Below are 18,942 nucleotides of genomic sequence, written 5' to 3' on the forward strand. Positions count from 1 at the left end.
CTGCCTCGTGATGACTGGGTGTTGTGTGATGTCCTTAGGTTAGTTAGGTTTAAGTAGTTCTCAGTTCTAGGGGACTGGTGACCATAGATGTTAAGTCCCATAGTGCTCAGAGCCATTTTTGTTGGCCTGGGGTACTCATCTCACCCAAAAACTGAGCGTCCACCCACTAAAGGTTCCCCTCTCCAGCAGAAAGACAGAGTGAAAGCACTATCCCCAAGATAAATGGCTCCCACACTACACTGGAACATTAATAGTTTCAGGACAAATGTGGAGGAACTGATACTCCTAGCACAGGAATGACCCCTGTGCTTGTGTTTACAGGTAGAGTGCATTTTAAAATGACTGATGCCCGTGTACTACAGGGCTATACCCTTCATCACAAAGATGACCTGACTGGTGAAAGGGCCAATGGAGGGGTTGTTGTGCTTGTCAGTAATGCAAACCACTCCTTTGTTCTCCTTGTTGCTACTGATGTGTAAGCAACTGCAGCTGAAATTCATGTGTGTCTGAGGATCACTGTTCACTGTATTTACTTCCACAAAATGAGACAGACCCTGAGGCCATAACAGATCTTACATAACAACTACCCTGACCATTTCTTCCACTGGGGGACTTCAATGACTATCATGTATTGTGGGGCTCAATCTCTACTTTCCATTGAGGTTGGGATTTAGAGAGCATCATGACATCTCATCAGCTGTGCATCCTCAACTCTAGCACTCCCACTCATTTCTGTGCTGCTACTGTGTCATCCTCAGCCATAAAGCTCTCTTTCTGCTCTCCAGTCCTCATGGACTCTGTTCAGTGGGAAGTTACTGATGACCTTCATTCCAGTGACCACTTCCCTCTCTGGATTGATCTCTGGATGGAGCTTTCCCTGAAAGGATTCAGCCAAGACAGATGATTGGCAGAGCCGCCTGGGCAATTTTTAGGCAGCTGGCTGTGCTTGACCACATCACACAAGTGTTCCACAAAGCCAATGATGTCTTTGCCTCAAAGTCCTCAGGTCATTTATGGAGGCAACCTGTCCCTTGGTGGACTGATGAGTGCCATTCAGTAAGCCAGGTAAGAAATACGGCTCTACGATGGTTTAAGTGCCACTCAACAGTGGAAAACCTCACAGGTTTTTGAGTGGCAAGGGCCAAGGATTGATGCATTATCAAGGGGAGCAAGGAAAGGACATAGCAAGCATTCCTGGTCTCCATCAACCATTACACTTGTTTAACTAGAGTATGGGAACCCATCAGGAGGACTTCTGGTAAGTACGGTTGGTCACCTACAGCAACGTTGAGACAGGGGTGCCTCCAAACACCACCTGGAGACATTGTGCAGACAATGGCAGAGCATTTCGTAATGACTACTATAACTGCCACTGCCAGCTAGGATCTAGTGTGCTGTCATTACTCACAGAGTTTGGAGTCCTACAACTGCAAACTCTCCATGTGGGACCTGGATTTGGCACTCACTGTGGCTCGTGAAGCTGCATCTGGTCATGACAAACTCTAATGCAGCACATTGCAGAACTTGAAAACAGCATCAAAGGAAGTCACCTTACAATGTTTTAATTCAATAAGGCAGACAGGTCACTTTCTCAACTCCTGGACAGAGGCAATTTTGATACCTCTCCTCAAACCAGGAAAGGACTGAACATGTCCCAATAGTTACCACAGCATGACTGAGGAAAGAACTTGGAGCAAATGATTAATCATCATCTGGTCTGGATGTCTGAGAGCAGGCAGCTCCTAATTGTTCTCCAAGTGGTTTCAGGAGATGTTAATCATTATACAAGCTTAAAGAATTCATACTACTTATCTGTTCGAACAAATAATAAAGCATGTTAGTTCAAGAAACTTTTTTATCCTACATTTGTTGTTACCATTAGATACTACTGCATGAAAGCATCTTAACAACAGCATCTAAAATGGGAGAGTAACCTCTTGAAGATCACACAATCTGAATGCAGTCATGCAGTCTCTCCAGAGAGACTAGTATACTGATAAAGAGTGTAAACGCACCCATAACAGAAACAGACAGCAGAGCAATGAAAGAGGCTTACAACTAGTTAATAGCAAATACTTAATCTTGCAGAGACTTGTATTATGCATTGCCATATATCACAATGACTTACAAGTCTCAGAAGTAGAGATTAATGGCCATACACCAGATGAGGCACCAGTGCATGTATAAGTTTACCAAAAAGCCCAGGTCTGCTTGGTTTGCACTCAGAAATGTCTCTAATTGTGTTTACTTACATATGGGATTGTTAGCACACTTTCATTGGAAATGAAAATGAGCCTTTGGCATCACTGGCTGAGATGATAAAGACAACACAAGACCCAGTCCCTGAGCAGAGAAAATTCCTGACCCACCCAGGAATCGAACCCAGGCCCCTTGGGACGGCAGTCCGTCACGCTGACCATTCAGGTATCAGGGTGGACACTTTCATTCAATATTGTGGTATTGCATAATCTTTTGGGCCAATGAAACTAAGCCAAGTATTTGTTCTACAAAAGGATGCAATAAGAATAATGTGTAAATCTGATAACCAAACATCTTGCAGAAGCCTCTGCATGGACCAAGGGACATTGACATTGAACATCCAACACATATAATTCCTACAGGTAATGGCATCTGTAGTTAATTAGAAGAGTGAGTTGAGAGTGACCTGAGCAATTCACAGTGAGAATACCATAAGTAAAAATAATTTCCATATAAGACAACCTTTTCTAAAATAATCATGCCAAGTTGTTAAAAGTTTTGTTTTATTACTCTGGAACTCCAAACCTGACAATGCCATGCTATAAGCCAAGGCCACAGATTCCCATTGTGGTAAGTAATCATGGTTTACATTTTAAAATTATAGTCATGTTGTATTCATCAGAAAAAATAAAAGTTCTACAGAATAGTGACCATTAGGTTGAAATTAGTTGCAAAATTATAAAAAAAAAACTGTGAACAGCTTGTTGCAATTATTGTGTATTTTATACAAGCTATGCTATATACTCTTAAGAAGAATTTCCATATAGTCTATGATAGGCTAATAACACACATCAGGCAATAAATTCAAAATCTTCAGATAGTCAAAAACAGATTAAAAGAATACCTCATCACACTATTTGGACTCCTCAGGGATGCAATTTCCACATAATTATAACATTTATGTTGGCAGATCTTGACTTTATCAGTCTATAGACAGCTGATAAAAGATATATGGAAAGGTACATAGATGATTTGTTTGAAGTATAGTAAAAGAAGCACATGAGTAGTATAAGAGGAGGTGCAATGGATTTTTTTCAAAGAAGCTGTTTCTCTGCTAAAGTATATAAACATATACACTGAAGTACCAAAGAAACTGGTATAGGCATGTATATTCAAATACAGAGATATGTAAATACGCAGAATACAACGTTACAGTTGGCAACACCTATATAAGACAACATGTGTCTGGTGCAGTTGTTAGATCAATTACTGCTGCTACAATTACAGTTTATCAAGATTCAAGTGAGTTTGAGCATAGTGTTATAGTTGGCACGTGAGCAATGGGACAAAGCATCTCCAAGGTAGCAATGAAGTAGGGAATTTCCCGTACGACCATTTCATGAATGTACCATGTATATCAGGAATCCAGTAAAGCATCAAATCTCCGACATCACTGTGGCCGGAAAAAGTTCCTGTAAGAATGGCACCAATGACAACTGAAGAGAATTGTTCAACATGATAGATGTGCAATCCATTGGAAAATTGCTGCAGATTTCAATGCTGAGCCATCAACAACTGTCAGTCCATGAACCATTCAATTAAACATCATCAGTATGAGCTTTTGGAGCCGAAGGCCCACTCGTGTGCACTTGATGTCTGCACAGCACAAAGCTTTATGTCTCAACTGGGCCCGTCAACACTGACATTGCACTGTTGATGACTGGAAACATGTTGCCTGGTCAGATGAGTCTCATTAAAAATTGTATCAAGCAGATGGATGTGTACGAGTATAGAGACAGCCTCGTGACTCCATGGACCCTGCATGTCAGCAGTGGACTGTTCAAGCTGGTGGAGGAACTGTAATGGTGTGGGGCATGTGCAGTTGGAGTGATATGGGACCCCTGATACATCTAGGTGTGACTCTGACAGGTGATAGGTATGCAAGCATCCTGTCTGATCACTTGTATCTATTCATGTGGATTGTGCATTCCAGCAGATTTGGACAATTCAACAACCCACATATCCAGAATTGCTACAGAGTGGCTCCAGTAACACGCTTCTGAGTTTAAACACTTCCGCTGGTCACCAAACTTCCCGGACATCAACATTATTGAGCATATCTCGGATGCCTTGCAATGTGCTGTTCAGAAGGGATCTCCACCTCCTCATACTCTTATGGATTTATGGACAGCCCTACATGATATCAGACAGGTGTACCAGTTTCTTTGGCTCTCTAGTGTATAAAGTAATTTTGAAGTAATTTCATAATATCTGTTGTTATTAATATGAGTAGATTCACGCTACTGATAATTTGTTATTAGTATGCTTCACATAAGCAGTGATTGGTTCTGCCTATTAATGTTTAACTTAACTCCTTCCACATTCGTGAAGTCTGTCCTTCATGATGGGATCTGTAGAACATGATGTATGAAGAGAAAATGAATGCATGAATGGTATCTGTATGTCTATGTTTTAATACAGTGTCAGAAATAAAAAGCACATTTGGGGTATTAGAAGTTGCTCGCTTACCATACAATATTTTTTGCAGGCGTGGTTTTTCAAATCTAAATTCCTCATTCATGAGAATGTGGAGAGTAATACCATGGTCTAGAAGGCCCTGGTGGAGTGCAGAATAATCCAGCTGAAAACAACCATGAAATATGTAGTACTTTCCATTTGCTTTTAGTAAAATACAATATTTTATGAACTGAAAAATATTAATGTAATTGCATAAAAATTTTGTTTCCATAATGGAATTATTGTTATTCAGATTCAATAATAGCTTGACACAATTTTGTGTTGAAATGTTGGACTTAACACTATTAGTGTTTTCCTCTTAAATACACAGGGTGTCCAAGGAGGATTGGACAATATTCAGGGATATGACAGGAATGATCATTCAAAGCAAAAAATTCTAGTAAACATAGACTCTAAAATGGATACCTTAAGAGCTGTGATTACTTCCTCTTCGATAGTGTGAAACAAATCTCTTTTACTGTGAGCTCTGTAATTTCCATATTTTTAAGAGGTGATAGTGTCAACCAGAAACAAGAAAAAGGTCCAGTAAATATGGCCTCTGAAGTGCATAACTTAAGAGCATGAGCATTTGTTAATCTTTGCTGGTGTGCAAAATGTCTCTTCTGCAGAACAGCTGCACATAGCTCTTCAGGTAAGAATTTTAGATCCTAGACCATATTTTCTTGTTTTGTTTCATACTAGGTCCTCCCAAAATACAGAAAGCAAGGAACTTACAGTAGAAGAGATGTGTTTCACAGTATCAAAGATGAAGGCTGTGCGGGGTAGCTGTGTGGTCTAGGGTGTCTTGCCACGGTTTGTGCGGCTGCCTCCATTGGAGGTTCAAATCCTCCCTCAGGCATGGGTATGTGTGTTGTCCTTAGCATAAGGTAGTTTAAGTTAGATTAAGTAGTGTGTAAGCCTAGGGACCGATGACCTCAGCAGGTCCCATAGAAACTTACAACAAATTTTAAACATTAAGGAAGGCTCATAGTCCTTAAGGAATACATTTTAGAGCACATGTTTTTGAGACTTTTTTGCATCAACATGCCATATGCCTAAATACAGACCATTCCTCCTGGGACACCCTTTATACCACCTCAAACTACATCATCTCTAACGATCTCATTTTTGATCGGTTATTCAACTCTAATACTCCTTCTACAAATTACATGTGGTGCATTTTCAAGAATCACATGCCCTCCTTGTTAGTACATGTAGAACTAGTTTGATACAATGCTTTTCTCTAGCTAATTTTAGAGTATAATTTATTATGAGGCCTGTACAGAAAGTAAGTTCCATTTGTATTTTGTTCCACAACAGCATTACAGTCAGTTTGGAACATATGTGTTAGTTGCTTTGAGTCAAGATGAAGTAGATGACACCAATTTGATTTCTTTGTGGATTGTTTATGCTGATAGCGCTTGTTTGGAATGACAAAGTTGATTGATGTTGGATCAGTAACTTGTTTTCAGAATGCAAGAAACAATAAATGACATTTGACATTCATCAACAGATTTGTGAGGGTTATGGAGAAAATGTGATGAGTGATTCAATGGTAAGATAGTTCAGATAGGTCAATGAAGAATGCCATCAAATGTATGAAGACAAACAACGTGGGTGTCCAGGTTTGGTCAACAAAGAACTGGTTCATGAAGTTGAAGAACTCACAAAGGAAAACTGCTGCAATTTTACAATATCTTATCTTTCTAAGAACTCTCTGAAAAATTTCGAGATCATTTCTTCATGAAATTGTTAATAAAAAGTGAATTTTTGAAAACTGTGTTTTCACTGTGTGCCAAAAACTCTTACAGAGCAACACACAGAATAATGACTGGTTGGTGCACTTGACTTTCTGACATGTTACAACAAAGAGGATGGTGATTTTCTAGTGGATGGTGGTGAGACATTTGATTTATTGATCCATTTTCATCTAAAGCTGCACAATGTGCAAGAGATATTTGGATTTTTATGTTAATATTAGCAGTTTTACATATAATATACCTTTGTACGTAATAACACACATTAACATACCAATTAATGATGAATACTAAAATAAATGTTGTATCACTATATACAGAGAGATAATATACAAATGTTCTTCTGTACAAACCTACATTGGGTGAACATAGAAAAATTTGCTTTTGTAGGTATTCATTTACTGTGTAAAAGCATTGATCAACCAAGTACGACTTCAATTTAGATTTGAAGTGAACAATGTTTTGTATGTGTTTAATGATACCTGGTAAGGCATTGTATAGTTTGATACTAGGATGGAAACGACAGTTTTGAAATAACTTTGTGTTGGCGCTTTGAACATGTACATCCAATTTTTGTCTTGTATCATAGCTGTGTATAGTGTGATTTTGAGTGATTAGTGGTCATTTTGTGTGTAAGTTTTGCTTTAAATACATTACCGTATTTACACGAATTTAAGCCGAACTCGAATCTAAGCCACACCTGAAAAATGAGACTCGAAATCAAGGAAAAAAAATCTTCCCGAATCTAAGCCGCACCTGAAATGTGAGACTCAAAATTCAAGGGGAGAGAAAAGTTTTAGGCCGCACCTCCAAATCGAAACAAAGTTGGTCCATTGTAATATGAGACACAATTTAGGTCAAATGAATGACGATACAGCTATAGTAGTTTGGTTCGAGTTGTAAGCTTAGCAGTTAAGCCTTACCAGGTAGCCGTTGCTATGCGTCAGGCGCTCCGTCCATATTTATACGGGTACCCTTCCTTTTTCACGTGCTTCGTCTGGTTTGAATTGATTGCTTATTTTTCTTTGATCTGATAAGTGCCATTCTCTTTGTTATAGGTGTTTACACTCTAAGCTGAAAATGCATTACTGTCCTGTGTCATGCATTGTTTGTCGTATTCTGATAATGAGTGTTTACGACCTCTCGCCGCTCGCGGTATGGCTTGCTTTTGTGCGCGCTACCGCCGCGTACAATTTTTAAAAAAGAAAAAAGAGAGGAATTGTCTCATTAGCGAAACAATGGCAAGTGACTGCTATTTGTTGTTACTTTCACTGTTGCTTTCTTTGATAATGATCAACAAGAACCAAATAATAGACTGCGTATGATAGAAGATGTTTTGAATGAGAGTTTAGCGAAAAATTTTCTCCATTTGAAAATCTTTGCAGACACCTCTTTAGTACATTACATTCTGAACAGAAATTAGAGTCATCTTAGATTTAAAAATCTAATCAATTGCCGTGCTTCATTTCTGACTGTATCACTATTCAGCATCAGAATAATACGAATATAAACATGATATGATATCTATATTCTCCCCGTTTGCTGTTGTCTCACTCTAGTTTCGTAGTTTATTAGGCAGACAGGATTTAAATGAGATAGCAGCAAACACGAAAGAATACATGGCAAAATGTTTATATTCATATTATTATTATGGTGAAGAGAATACTGCATGTAATTCACAATTCATAAAAGTTCCTATTAGCAACCATTTCTTCTCACAGGTAGGAAAAAATTCAGAACGCAGAGTTGGCCATATTGACAAACATCCCAAACAGTCTTGCCAGTCGGATTTTTGTAGTACATTGAAATGCTGCTACATTCGAAGATGAACAAAACGGAATTTGTATTTACTTCATTGGATAATGTATGAAAATGCAGTGGTCGAAACTCAGGGCGGAGAAAAAAAGCTCGTCTTCCACCTTTTTTTAAATTTATTTACTGACGCAGAGGTTTTGGTGCCAGTATTTATCTTTGTGCCTGCGAAGCGCTACATATATTTGATGACAGAAGTTAGTTGTGGCAGCACCTACCAACGTTTTTCAGAACTTCCGCTTTGCACTCGATTCTAAGCTGCAGGCGGTTTTTTGGATTACAAAAACCGGAAAAAAAGTGCGGCTTAGATTCGAGTAAATACAGTATATTTTCAAGTATATATATGCAAGGTGCAAGGAAGTGGCAGGATCATCCTTTTTTTTTTAACAATGGTCTACATGATTTGCGATTATCTACCCCTTCCATTATTCTTATATACGTTTTTAAAATTTTGTATGTTTTGATGACATCCCATACCGGAGGTTAGAGTGACAACTTCATAATATACACATTGAACAGTGTTGTAGCTGATACAATTTTTTAGTGTGTGTAACACAAAACGAGAAGTACTTAATTTTTTGTTCATTTCCTCAATATGTGCTTTCCATTTCAAGTTGTCTTGTAGATAAAGTCCAAGAAATTTGGTACAGGATGTTTTGGTAATTGTCTGTCCATTTGGGTGATATTAGATTTTTTTTGTGCTGTGTGTATATCCATAGCTACAAATGGCTCAAATGGCTGTGAGCACTACGGGACTTAACTTCTGAGGTCATCAGTCACCTAGAACTTAGAACTACTTAAACCTAACTAACCTAAGGACATAACACACATCCATGCCTGAGGCAGGATTCGAACCTGCGACCATAGTGGTCGTGCATTTCCAAGGTGTAGCACCTAGAACCGCTCGGCCATCCTGGCTGGCTCCATAGCTACAGATTTCCAGTGTTTATTATTAACTCATTGTTATCAAAGTAACATGTTAGCCTGTCAGTGGTTTCTCTCATGTTTTTACAAGAGTTTCTTCTGAGTTTCCTGTAACTAGAACACTTGTCTCATAAGCAAATTGAAATACTTTACTGCTGTCATTGCTTATGTTTAGGTCATTTACATAGAGTGAGGACAGAACAGGACCCATTATTGATCCTTGTGGCACTCCATATTTAACAGTCAGCAGTCAGTAGCTTGGAATTATATTTCCTAATGACATTATCCCTTTCCTGATCTATTTCCACATATTGTTCCCTGTTCTTAAGATAAGAGCTGAGCCAGTTGTTAGCTGTTCCCCTACTGCCAAGATTTTCTGGCTTGTGTAGCAATTTGTCATGATTTATGGTGTCTAATGCCTTTGACAAATCTAAAAATATGCCCATGGTAAGTTTTTTGTTGTCTAATGCTATCAGTGCCTCTAATACAAAAGAGTGAACTGCTGATTCAGTTGAACAGTTTGCTCTAAATCCATGTTGAGATTCTGACAGAATGCCATTATCCTCTAAGAAGTCTGTTAGTCTCTTATTGAAGAGCCTTTCCAATATTTTTGAGAAAACAGACAGAAGTGCCAATGATCTGTAGTTGGAAATTTCATCTTTGTTTCCTTTCTTGTATAATAACTTTACTTTTGCTATCTTCAAACATGAAGGAAAAGTCCCTGTAGCAAAAGATAGGTTACATAGGTCAGTTAATGGCTCAGTGATCAAGTCCCCACATTTCTTTATAATGAAATCAGGTATATCATTTAATCCTGCAGAGTGTTTCATTTTGAGAATTTTTATTGTAACCTGTAGTTCTTCTACATTTGTTGGGTACAGAAACATTGATTTGCTTGAGATTTTTTTTGCCTGTGTCTATATGTTGTTTTCTATTGCAGGTCTGTTGTAGTAGTTTCTCTGTTACATTTATGAAACAGCTCAATCAAAACAACAATCAGCAGAATATAAGCACACTGTGTCATCAGAAAAGACTAAAGCCAAGCAAATCTTGACACCTTGAAAAGTCATGAGCACAGTCACTTAGGATAGACACTGTGTTCTACCTGCACATTTTATACCACATGGTGAAACAATCAATGCAAATGTTTACTGGAAAATGCTTGTGAAACTGCACTGAGCAATACAGAATAAGTGCTTCACATAGCTCACAAACAGTGTTGTTTTGATTGATGACAATGCCAGACCTCACACTTTGAACAAGACATGACAACTCTTACAGGACTTCAACTGTAACTGGTTAGACCACACTCCATACAGCTCTCCCATCGGCCCTAGAGACTTCCATCTCTTTTTGCACCAAAAAATGTTACTTATTGGTCAAAAATTGATGATGAGCTCAAAGATGATGAGCTCAAAGAACATCTTACCACATGGTTGATAACAAAGGTAGCAACATCCTATGACAAATCTCTGTTGGTCCATTATGGACATGGGACATTGGCTGGTTAAGTAATTGTCAGTGTCAATGAAATTCACCAACAGCTGTGTAGCTTAAGATGTTATTTTATTTTGAAGGCTACCAGTTTCAGCATTTCATTATGCTATCTCCAGGCTTGAGGTGGTATAATGAAATGCCAAAACTGTTAGCCTTTAGAATAACGTATCTTAAGTTACATGGCTGTTGATGAACATTCATAAAAACATTGTGAAGAGGCATTAACTCATCTCCATTAACATAATAACCATAATTAAATAACAAAATATAAAAAGTGGCTGCAAAAATGAAACTTTTTTCAAGGAAATTTCTAAAATGAAAAATAATGTAAATAGATAGATAAGAAATCTACTCACCAAGCAGCTGTAGGGGAACACGCATACAAAATGATTTAGCTTGCACAAGCTTTCAGAGCCAGAAGAAGAAGCCACTGGCTCTGAAAGCTTGTGAAAGTTAAATTCTTGTGTATGTGTGGTCCCCTACTCTCACTTGTTGAGTAGATTTCTTATCTGTCCATTTACATTATAATATCAATAACTGATACTATAAGAAGTTAGCTATAAGTGTTACTTTCTCATGTTATATACCTTAACATAAATTCAGAGCACAGTTATTCATTATTTGATGATTTAATAATGAAAATACATTTCTGAGTAATTTCAACTGCTATTATGTTGTAAATTGGAAGGAATTGGTTAGCAATATTCTTTGTAAACTTGATACAATACCGTCATATTTTCAGGTGCACATTCACTGCAGGGCAGAAGGATAAACGTTTTTGAAATTCCAGGTCTGTATATAAGTTTAGTAGCATAATTAATTGCACCAAAAATATCTCTGTTGCCATGTCCTAGGGGAAAAAATACAAAATTTCAATTGAAGGTATCAATTCAGATACATAAGACAAATACTAGAATGAATAATTCACTATGCATGAGAGTGTGCACTGACAAAATACTGTTCAAGATATCATGAAAATTTAACAGAAAGTTATAACTTTTAACAGACCATAATCACAATACTACAAAATTTTCATATCAGCTAGTCTACTCGCTCTGAAAATGCCTGTTTACTGTTTCTAACTTTAAAAAATTCCAAGTACACATGTACAGTATTAGAAAAAATGCTCAGAACAAGAACACTTGGAAAGTTCTTGCAATATTGAGAGTCAGGTTAATTTCACTGAGACCTTTACACATAGTCTGATTAAAATACTAAAAATTACTGGTACATATGTAATATTATTGGTGCATATGTTCTTTTCACTTATTTTACTCAGAAAACTTTGAATATTTCATTGCCTGAATTTCTTAAACATTTTAGATGATGTTTAGTTCTCAGCATAGTTTTAGTGGTACATTCTAAAATGACCACTGTATAGAACATACTGTATAGAAGATATTACAGTCATTGGTACAGTATGACATTGTGAAATCTCGTGACAAAAGAAAATGTTATAATTTAGAACTAATGCTAACTCCTTATCTGAAATAATTTTATCATTCTATCTATTTGGCCGTTTTCCAGTGCCTTCTTACCTGTAACAACATTGTTAAAGTAGTCAGCTATGTGCTCTGATGATGTGAAGATCTTGTTGTTCATGACAATGCTGCGTGGTGCATCATAGACACCATCTCCTCCAAATACAATAAGAGAAAATCTGCAAAGCAAGATTATAGCAGTACACTTGGTGTATAATTCAGTACATTAACACATGTTACTAGCTCTTAACTGACAACTGAACATCATAATAAGAAAATCTAGCTAGTATTAAAAAATTAACATTTTTAATAGCCATTGGGACATAAACAACACAAGAACTCATCAAGCAACTAGTGTAACAGCCATTGTGAAGAACAACTTGGAAGTCATGTCCATTTAAATAACAACACACTCTTTAAACAGCATATCTGATGTATCTCCACAACATATCAGCAGAATGTAAGTATTTTATGAGCCATTTAGAGTTCATCTGTGACTTGGTGTAGTGCTGTCAGGTTTTCTCACCAGACAGAAAAAGACAACCACATACCATGATGTGTAGAAAGGACTGAGAAGGGGAGAGATACATTGTGGACACACACACACACTCACACACACACACACACACACACACACACACACACACACACTTGTTGCTCTCTCTCTCTCATAATAGGGGCACTGATTTCTTGATTTCTGGAAACAGTCAGTCTTCCACAAGCCAGGTCCCTTTGGTATTCAGACATCGTATAGCTCCAACTAGTGACAGCTGTTTGTTTTCTGACATTACAGTGAGGTGGCTATATGTACATGTCGCAACCATGTAGGTGAGCAATGGCAATATCTTAAGTTACATAATGACAGCAATTGCAGCACCTGGATATGAAAAGGAGTGTCTCATTTTTGTGGTGGTCACACTGGTACTGTTTGGGAAGATGTGACAGAATGCTTATGACGTGACTGTCGAGAAGTGTATCTAGCAAACACTGCACGAAACTGATAAATGACTTACTGACTTGAGCCACCTTGTAAATATTTTGGGGACTGGATCATGGTATCTTTTAAGTGACTCAAGAAAAGCAAACTCTTTTTGTATCAACAGCAAAGAGTGAGGAGGTTACATTCGTCTGAGGCCCTGCCTGCTCATGCCTTCATCACAATCCAATCATTTTCAAGACAGGTGCCTCCACAGGTGTACTCAGTAAAGTCATTTCACACTATGTGGTGGACAGCTCCAAACAACATATAACCTAAATTTCAAATGTCACATCTTCGGCTGAGAAGGGGGAAAAAAATCTTAGCCATCAATGTGGGAACCACAAGTTTCATGATTCTTCAGTGTCCAATCTGAATGGATCATGGATCACCAATGGCTCTATGTCACTGTTGAGCCTGAATGAAAATAGAGTGAATGGCACAATGAGTGTACTGCTGGTCATATTTTTAAAGCAAGTACAAGTTCAGTATCATTTTTTAGCCATATTTTGGTGGCATTTTCTAGTGAAGTCCAACAATTTTTATGCCTTTGCTGATGTTTGGTGCTATGCAGAAGAGCCTTCTGCCACACTCCTGAAACGACTTTCTGTTCATTGCATTACACATCACAAATGTTGCGGCAATGGACCATGTTCTGCTGTGCATCTGAAGCCACATTCAGGAAGGCCTTTGACCAATGAACCCACTACTTACATGAGTATTTCCCTCTAACATCTCTTGTGAATCTATCATCTGCATATGGAAATTGGACAATAAAACACATTCCAACTATAGTTATTTTCCTTTGTATATAAAGCTCACTGAGGCAAGTCCCAGGTGAAAGAGGCTGCAAAATGGCTATCAGTCAACCATAAAATTATGGTAATAGTTGGCCAGTCCCAGGAAGGTGTTGGAACTTTGCCCATCTTTTTACTGCATTTGATATTGAATCCATGAACCCTTTCTTGGGTTTTTTACACTGTTAAATTGACACTTTTTAATACATCAATGTAGTCACTTCAGGCTATGGCTGACAATTTCAGATCCACATTTCCACTAAACACAGTAAATGGCACATGTTATTACACTTTCAGCCAGGGGCAATTCTAGAAGTTGGTACGGGGGGTGGCTAATGGTGGGGGGGTGGAATATTGTCTAACAAAAGGAGAGTTGGGGGCCTCCACTGACAAACTGGTAAAATTTGGTGTTGCTTAAAGCAGTTTTTGATAACTGTTTTGGAGTTCAGAGTAAAAACATGTCCACAGAATGTGTGTGCCCAGGAAAATAATACGATTTGACCCAGATGTTCAGCGATCTCAAAGTTTTTGTCTGGGATCAGCAATTTAAGTGTTGGTAGGCATACCTGGCATATTTAGCTTTCTTGATTATTATTAAGTGGCACTCATACATTAATATACATCCAATGTATATTAATAAATAATAAGACGCCCATTTTAAGTTAACCCTTTGACTGATGCTGATATGTTAACTCGTCATGCCTCGCTGTTCCCCTGGCTCGCCTGACATGTATACACATCACCTTGGGTTTGCCCTACAGCGCTGAGGACATGTTCAAGCATCCCATGCCACCGGCCTTCCCACCACTAGGGACGAGTTTAGGCACAATGAGACAGTGCTTCCTGAGCACTATGGACGTGTATACATGCAGAGCTGTCTTTCCACCCTGCTCTTCTAGTAGCTGTTCAGTGGTCTGACTGTGTAGTTCAAGAGTGCATATACCTTTGTTGCTGTACTCGCTCTTTGCAGAATTTGACTTAGATTCCTGTAATTTTGTCAGCTTTCTTGTTTTCTACGTGAGAAATGTCATACCTCCATGGTTGCACAGATAAAGAAATCCTGGATATGCTCACTAAGAGTGACAGTGAGTCTGAATTATCTGAAGTTGCTAACAGTGATGAGTCTTCAACAGAATCTTGGAGTTGTAGTCCTCAGCCTTTTACATCAGAGGGGAGAGCAAGAAATACAGTCAGCAGTTCCTCTGAATCTGAGGAATCAGAAAGTGGCCGTGAAATGGTTCAGAAAAGAGTGCACTTAAGTGATACATTTTACTGGAAAGAAACTGATTTCCATCCATTAAACGATTACTTCCATGACTCGAGTGCAGGACAAAAATGTCAATTAGATACTGACCCAAGCATTCTTTCATTTTTTGTGATATTTCTGTTTCAAGAACTGTTGCAATTTATTGCAGATGAAACAAATCGTTTTTACGTTTACACAAAAGAAAATACTACAGAATCTGTGAATTCTTGACCGTAAAAGTGGAAAGACACTGGATTTGTGGAAATTTATTGTTTTTATACTGTTTTCCTTCTAATGGAACAAGTTAAGATGTTAAAATTTAGTGATTATTGGTCCACAGATACACTTTTGAACACACCAGTTTTCAGCAAAATTATGTCCCGAGACCATTTTTGTCTACTTCTGAGAATGTCACACTTCAGTGATAACTCTGAAATTACTGGAGGCAACAGTCTATTTAAAATTAGGATGATTGTTGACAAAGTTTGTAAGACGTTTCGTAACTCATATCACCCACATCACAAGTTTTGTATAGATGAAAGTCTCTTGCTGTTCAAAGGACGATTATCTTTTAAGGAATTTATTCCCACTAAGCGAAGTAGATTTGGAATAAAGACATTTGTACTGTGTGACTGTCAGAGTGGGTATATCAACAGGAACCACACCAGTGTGTGACCCTGCACCTAACATAAGCAGCCGTTCCAAATCCAAATTAACTCTCTTGACGTAAGAGTTCAAATGAGGTTGGTGATGGTGCCCAAGAACAGATACAACTTCAACACTAGTATGCTTCGATGCTGATGCAATCTTTACCAGGCCACACTCTATACTGTACCCAGGATCTCTGTCAATACTATTACCTGCCCAACCCACTATAACCATGGTGTCTTCCTTAGTGAAATCATTGCAAAGTGATCCTAAATCCTCTGTCACTTGCTAGAGACCAGCACTAGGTTTAAAAAAATTGGTGACATGGTATTCTGATTCGAGTTCATCCTGCAAAAGTTGGCCAACACCTCTCCCATGGGAACCACCTAACAACAACACTTTCTTTCTCTTTACTGATTTCCCAACATTCTTACTTTTCAATTTGCTGTTGAAAGTTTGTTGTGCCCTGTCTACACCTGCAACTGTTTGAGGTTCATCAGCTTCTAACTGAAGCAACAGGTCAAATCTATTTCCACATTCACCATGAAGCTGTAAGACAAAGTTCTAGGCCTGTTCCTCCTGTTGCCTGTTGCCACTTCCCACCTCTCTTTACCCTTCTCCCTCCTTAACCTGTCAAGATTTCCCCTGGCCTTGTCTAACTCAGCCTGAAGGGTGGAAATTTTCCCCTCTTGTTCGAGTATCTTCCTATCTCTACTACATATCCTACAAAACCACTGATGAGTCTCATTTACTTCCCCTATTCCCACGCCACTACAGTCACCCACATGGAAAAAACTACAGCACCCGCCACACCAAAAGCCCTGACCTAACAATTCTATGGCAAGTCAAGCACTTTTCACTCATGATAAACATAATTGTTTATTAAGAATAAGTCAGTTAAATTACAGATAAACACGAAAATATGGTTCCACAAATTTGGCCTACATGCAACTGTGTGTAAACAAAAACAACAGTGGAAAGTTTCTGAAACAACAACTTAAAATTTACGCTACTTTCTGGAAATGTGAGTTAAATAATGTAGAGGTATGCTACAGTTAAATTTCTGGCGAGAACAAAGATCAACTAAACAAAATTATATAGATTTGCTACGGCAAAACGTAAACAGAAAATACGAATGTACGATCTTTTTGCATTTTCTGCTATATTACATAAAGAAAAATGAAACCATTAATGGTATGCTTAAAAGGCACATTAATACACCTACTTTCCATGTAATCAATACTAAACTATATATTTTTATAATCTAAGAATGACTTATCTTTACGAGAACCCCCAAACTCGTGCTAGTTGCCTGGCTGCAGCATGTGTGTCCAAGAGTTATGTGATTTTTAAAAAAAAAGTATTTAAGTGTAAACTTTACCTTTTTTATAAAAATCTGGAAACAAACTGTTGCACAACTACTCTGGTAATTGTAATACAGTTCTCTGATAATGGAATGTGGAGGACAACTATGAGTGATGATGTATGAAAAGTTAGGTTAATTTGATTATGTTATTCATTAGTTGCAGGCATAAATGTAGAAAATCATATTTTTCCAGAGTGAATTTGGACATGCCATGGATATACAAAAATAAGATTGGGCCAGCTGGCTGTAAAAAATACTGCAAGACAAGCCTGCAGAAAGCTGTCAGTGATGTCAAGGCACATAAATTATCACTCAGGAATGCGTCCAAAAAATATGGAATACCACCTACACTTTCAAAGAAATTAAATAACAAAAATCCTTTGAAAATAGGTGGACAAACTGTTTTTAGCTTAGAAGAAGAGAAGACATTAATCAGTGGATTATTTAAATGCGCAGAATGGGGCCAACCATTAATGACAAGTTAGATGAGGAATATTGTAAAGAGCTATTTGGACCAAAGGGGAAGAGTGGAAAAGAGGTTAGAAGACAAGAGGCCTGGATATGAGTAGGTGAAAAATCTGCTTTCATCACAATAATTTGAGTGTACATTTGAGTGAAAATGTAAAGAGAGCTGGAGTTAAAGTGAACAGAGATGTCATAGCAAGCTATTTCAAGAATTTGGAGGAGACCGTGAGAGGGGTTCTGCCTAGCCACATAGTCAACTATGATGGGACCAGTTTCTCTGATGATCCTGGTGCTGTCAGTGTGTTAGTCAAGAGGGGATGTAAACTTCCTCATAGAATCATAGACTCATCCAAAACAAGTACATCTGTAATGATGGTTTCTGCAGATCTTCTGCCACGTTATGTAGTTTATAAGGCCACTCATCTGTATCCAGCCGGGATGGAAGGTGGAATGAATTGTACAGCATACAACAGAAACCAGAGTGGATGGATAGACCTCAGTACATTTGAAGATTGGTTTCAGACACTAGCTTTGCTGTCTCTTAAGATGGCTTGAGGGGGTCAAAGTTCTGATAAGAGAGAATCTCTCAAGCCACATTTCCTTGTTTGTAATCTCCCAATGCGAGGAAAACAATATTACATTTTTGTTGCTCCCGCAAATGCAACACACATCTGCCAGCCTTGAGACATGGCATTCTTTCGCGTAATGAATATGGCTTGGCGAAATGCTTTGACTGATTGGAAGAAAGGCAATAGGGGTGTTCTTCCTAAAAGTGACTTCCCTAGGACATTGAATGTCACATTTCACTACAAGGGTGAGAAAACTGAAGACAATGCTATTGCAGGATTTTGTGCTTTTGGTATTGTACCTTTCAATCCAGAAAAAGTTTTATCCCTCTTACCTGTCAGTAGTTTGGAAAATGAAACAGGCGACCCAACGCAGGTATGGTCTGACACCTTTGTGGAACACCTGAGAGATGTTCGTTATGGGTCTATTAATGCCCAACTCAAAAAAAGCCCATGATTGCAAACTGGAAGTTCTCCCTGGGAAAGGTGTCATGTCAGAGACAGAAATTTCAGACGATATTAGAGTGGACAGCAAGGAAAAGGAAGCCGATGATCCCAAAGTTTTGGAGCAAGAAACTGTAATATCTGAGACAACAACTGAAGAGGAATATGGACCTGGACCTTATGAGACACCTCCAATGATAATGGACAGAAAAGATTTTGTCTCTGTTAATCTTCCTGTTACAAAGAC

The 18,942-nt window shown here is 38.2% G+C and overlaps 1 protein-coding gene across 1 annotated transcript in view; it reads right to left on the minus strand.

Annotated features, from left to right (window-relative positions):
• The window catches only part of LOC126469699 (apolipophorins), a 738,135-nt gene that overhangs the window by 14,188 nt on the left and 705,005 nt on the right, over nt 1-18,942 (minus strand). Inside the window, exons 68-70 of the mRNA XM_050096873.1 lie at nt 12,245-12,366; nt 11,435-11,556; nt 4,729-4,840 (exon numbers count right to left, since the gene is read on the minus strand). Coding sequence (XP_049952830.1) covers nt 4,729-4,840; nt 11,435-11,556; nt 12,245-12,366 — 356 coding nt within the window. The remainder of the gene's footprint in view (nt 1-4,728; nt 4,841-11,434; nt 11,557-12,244; nt 12,367-18,942) is intronic.

Source organism: Schistocerca serialis, chromosome 3, assembly GCF_023864345.2.
Source record: "Schistocerca serialis cubense isolate TAMUIC-IGC-003099 chromosome 3, iqSchSeri2.2, whole genome shotgun sequence".
In the NCBI taxonomy this organism is placed as follows: domain Eukaryota; kingdom Metazoa; phylum Arthropoda; class Insecta; order Orthoptera; family Acrididae; genus Schistocerca; species Schistocerca serialis.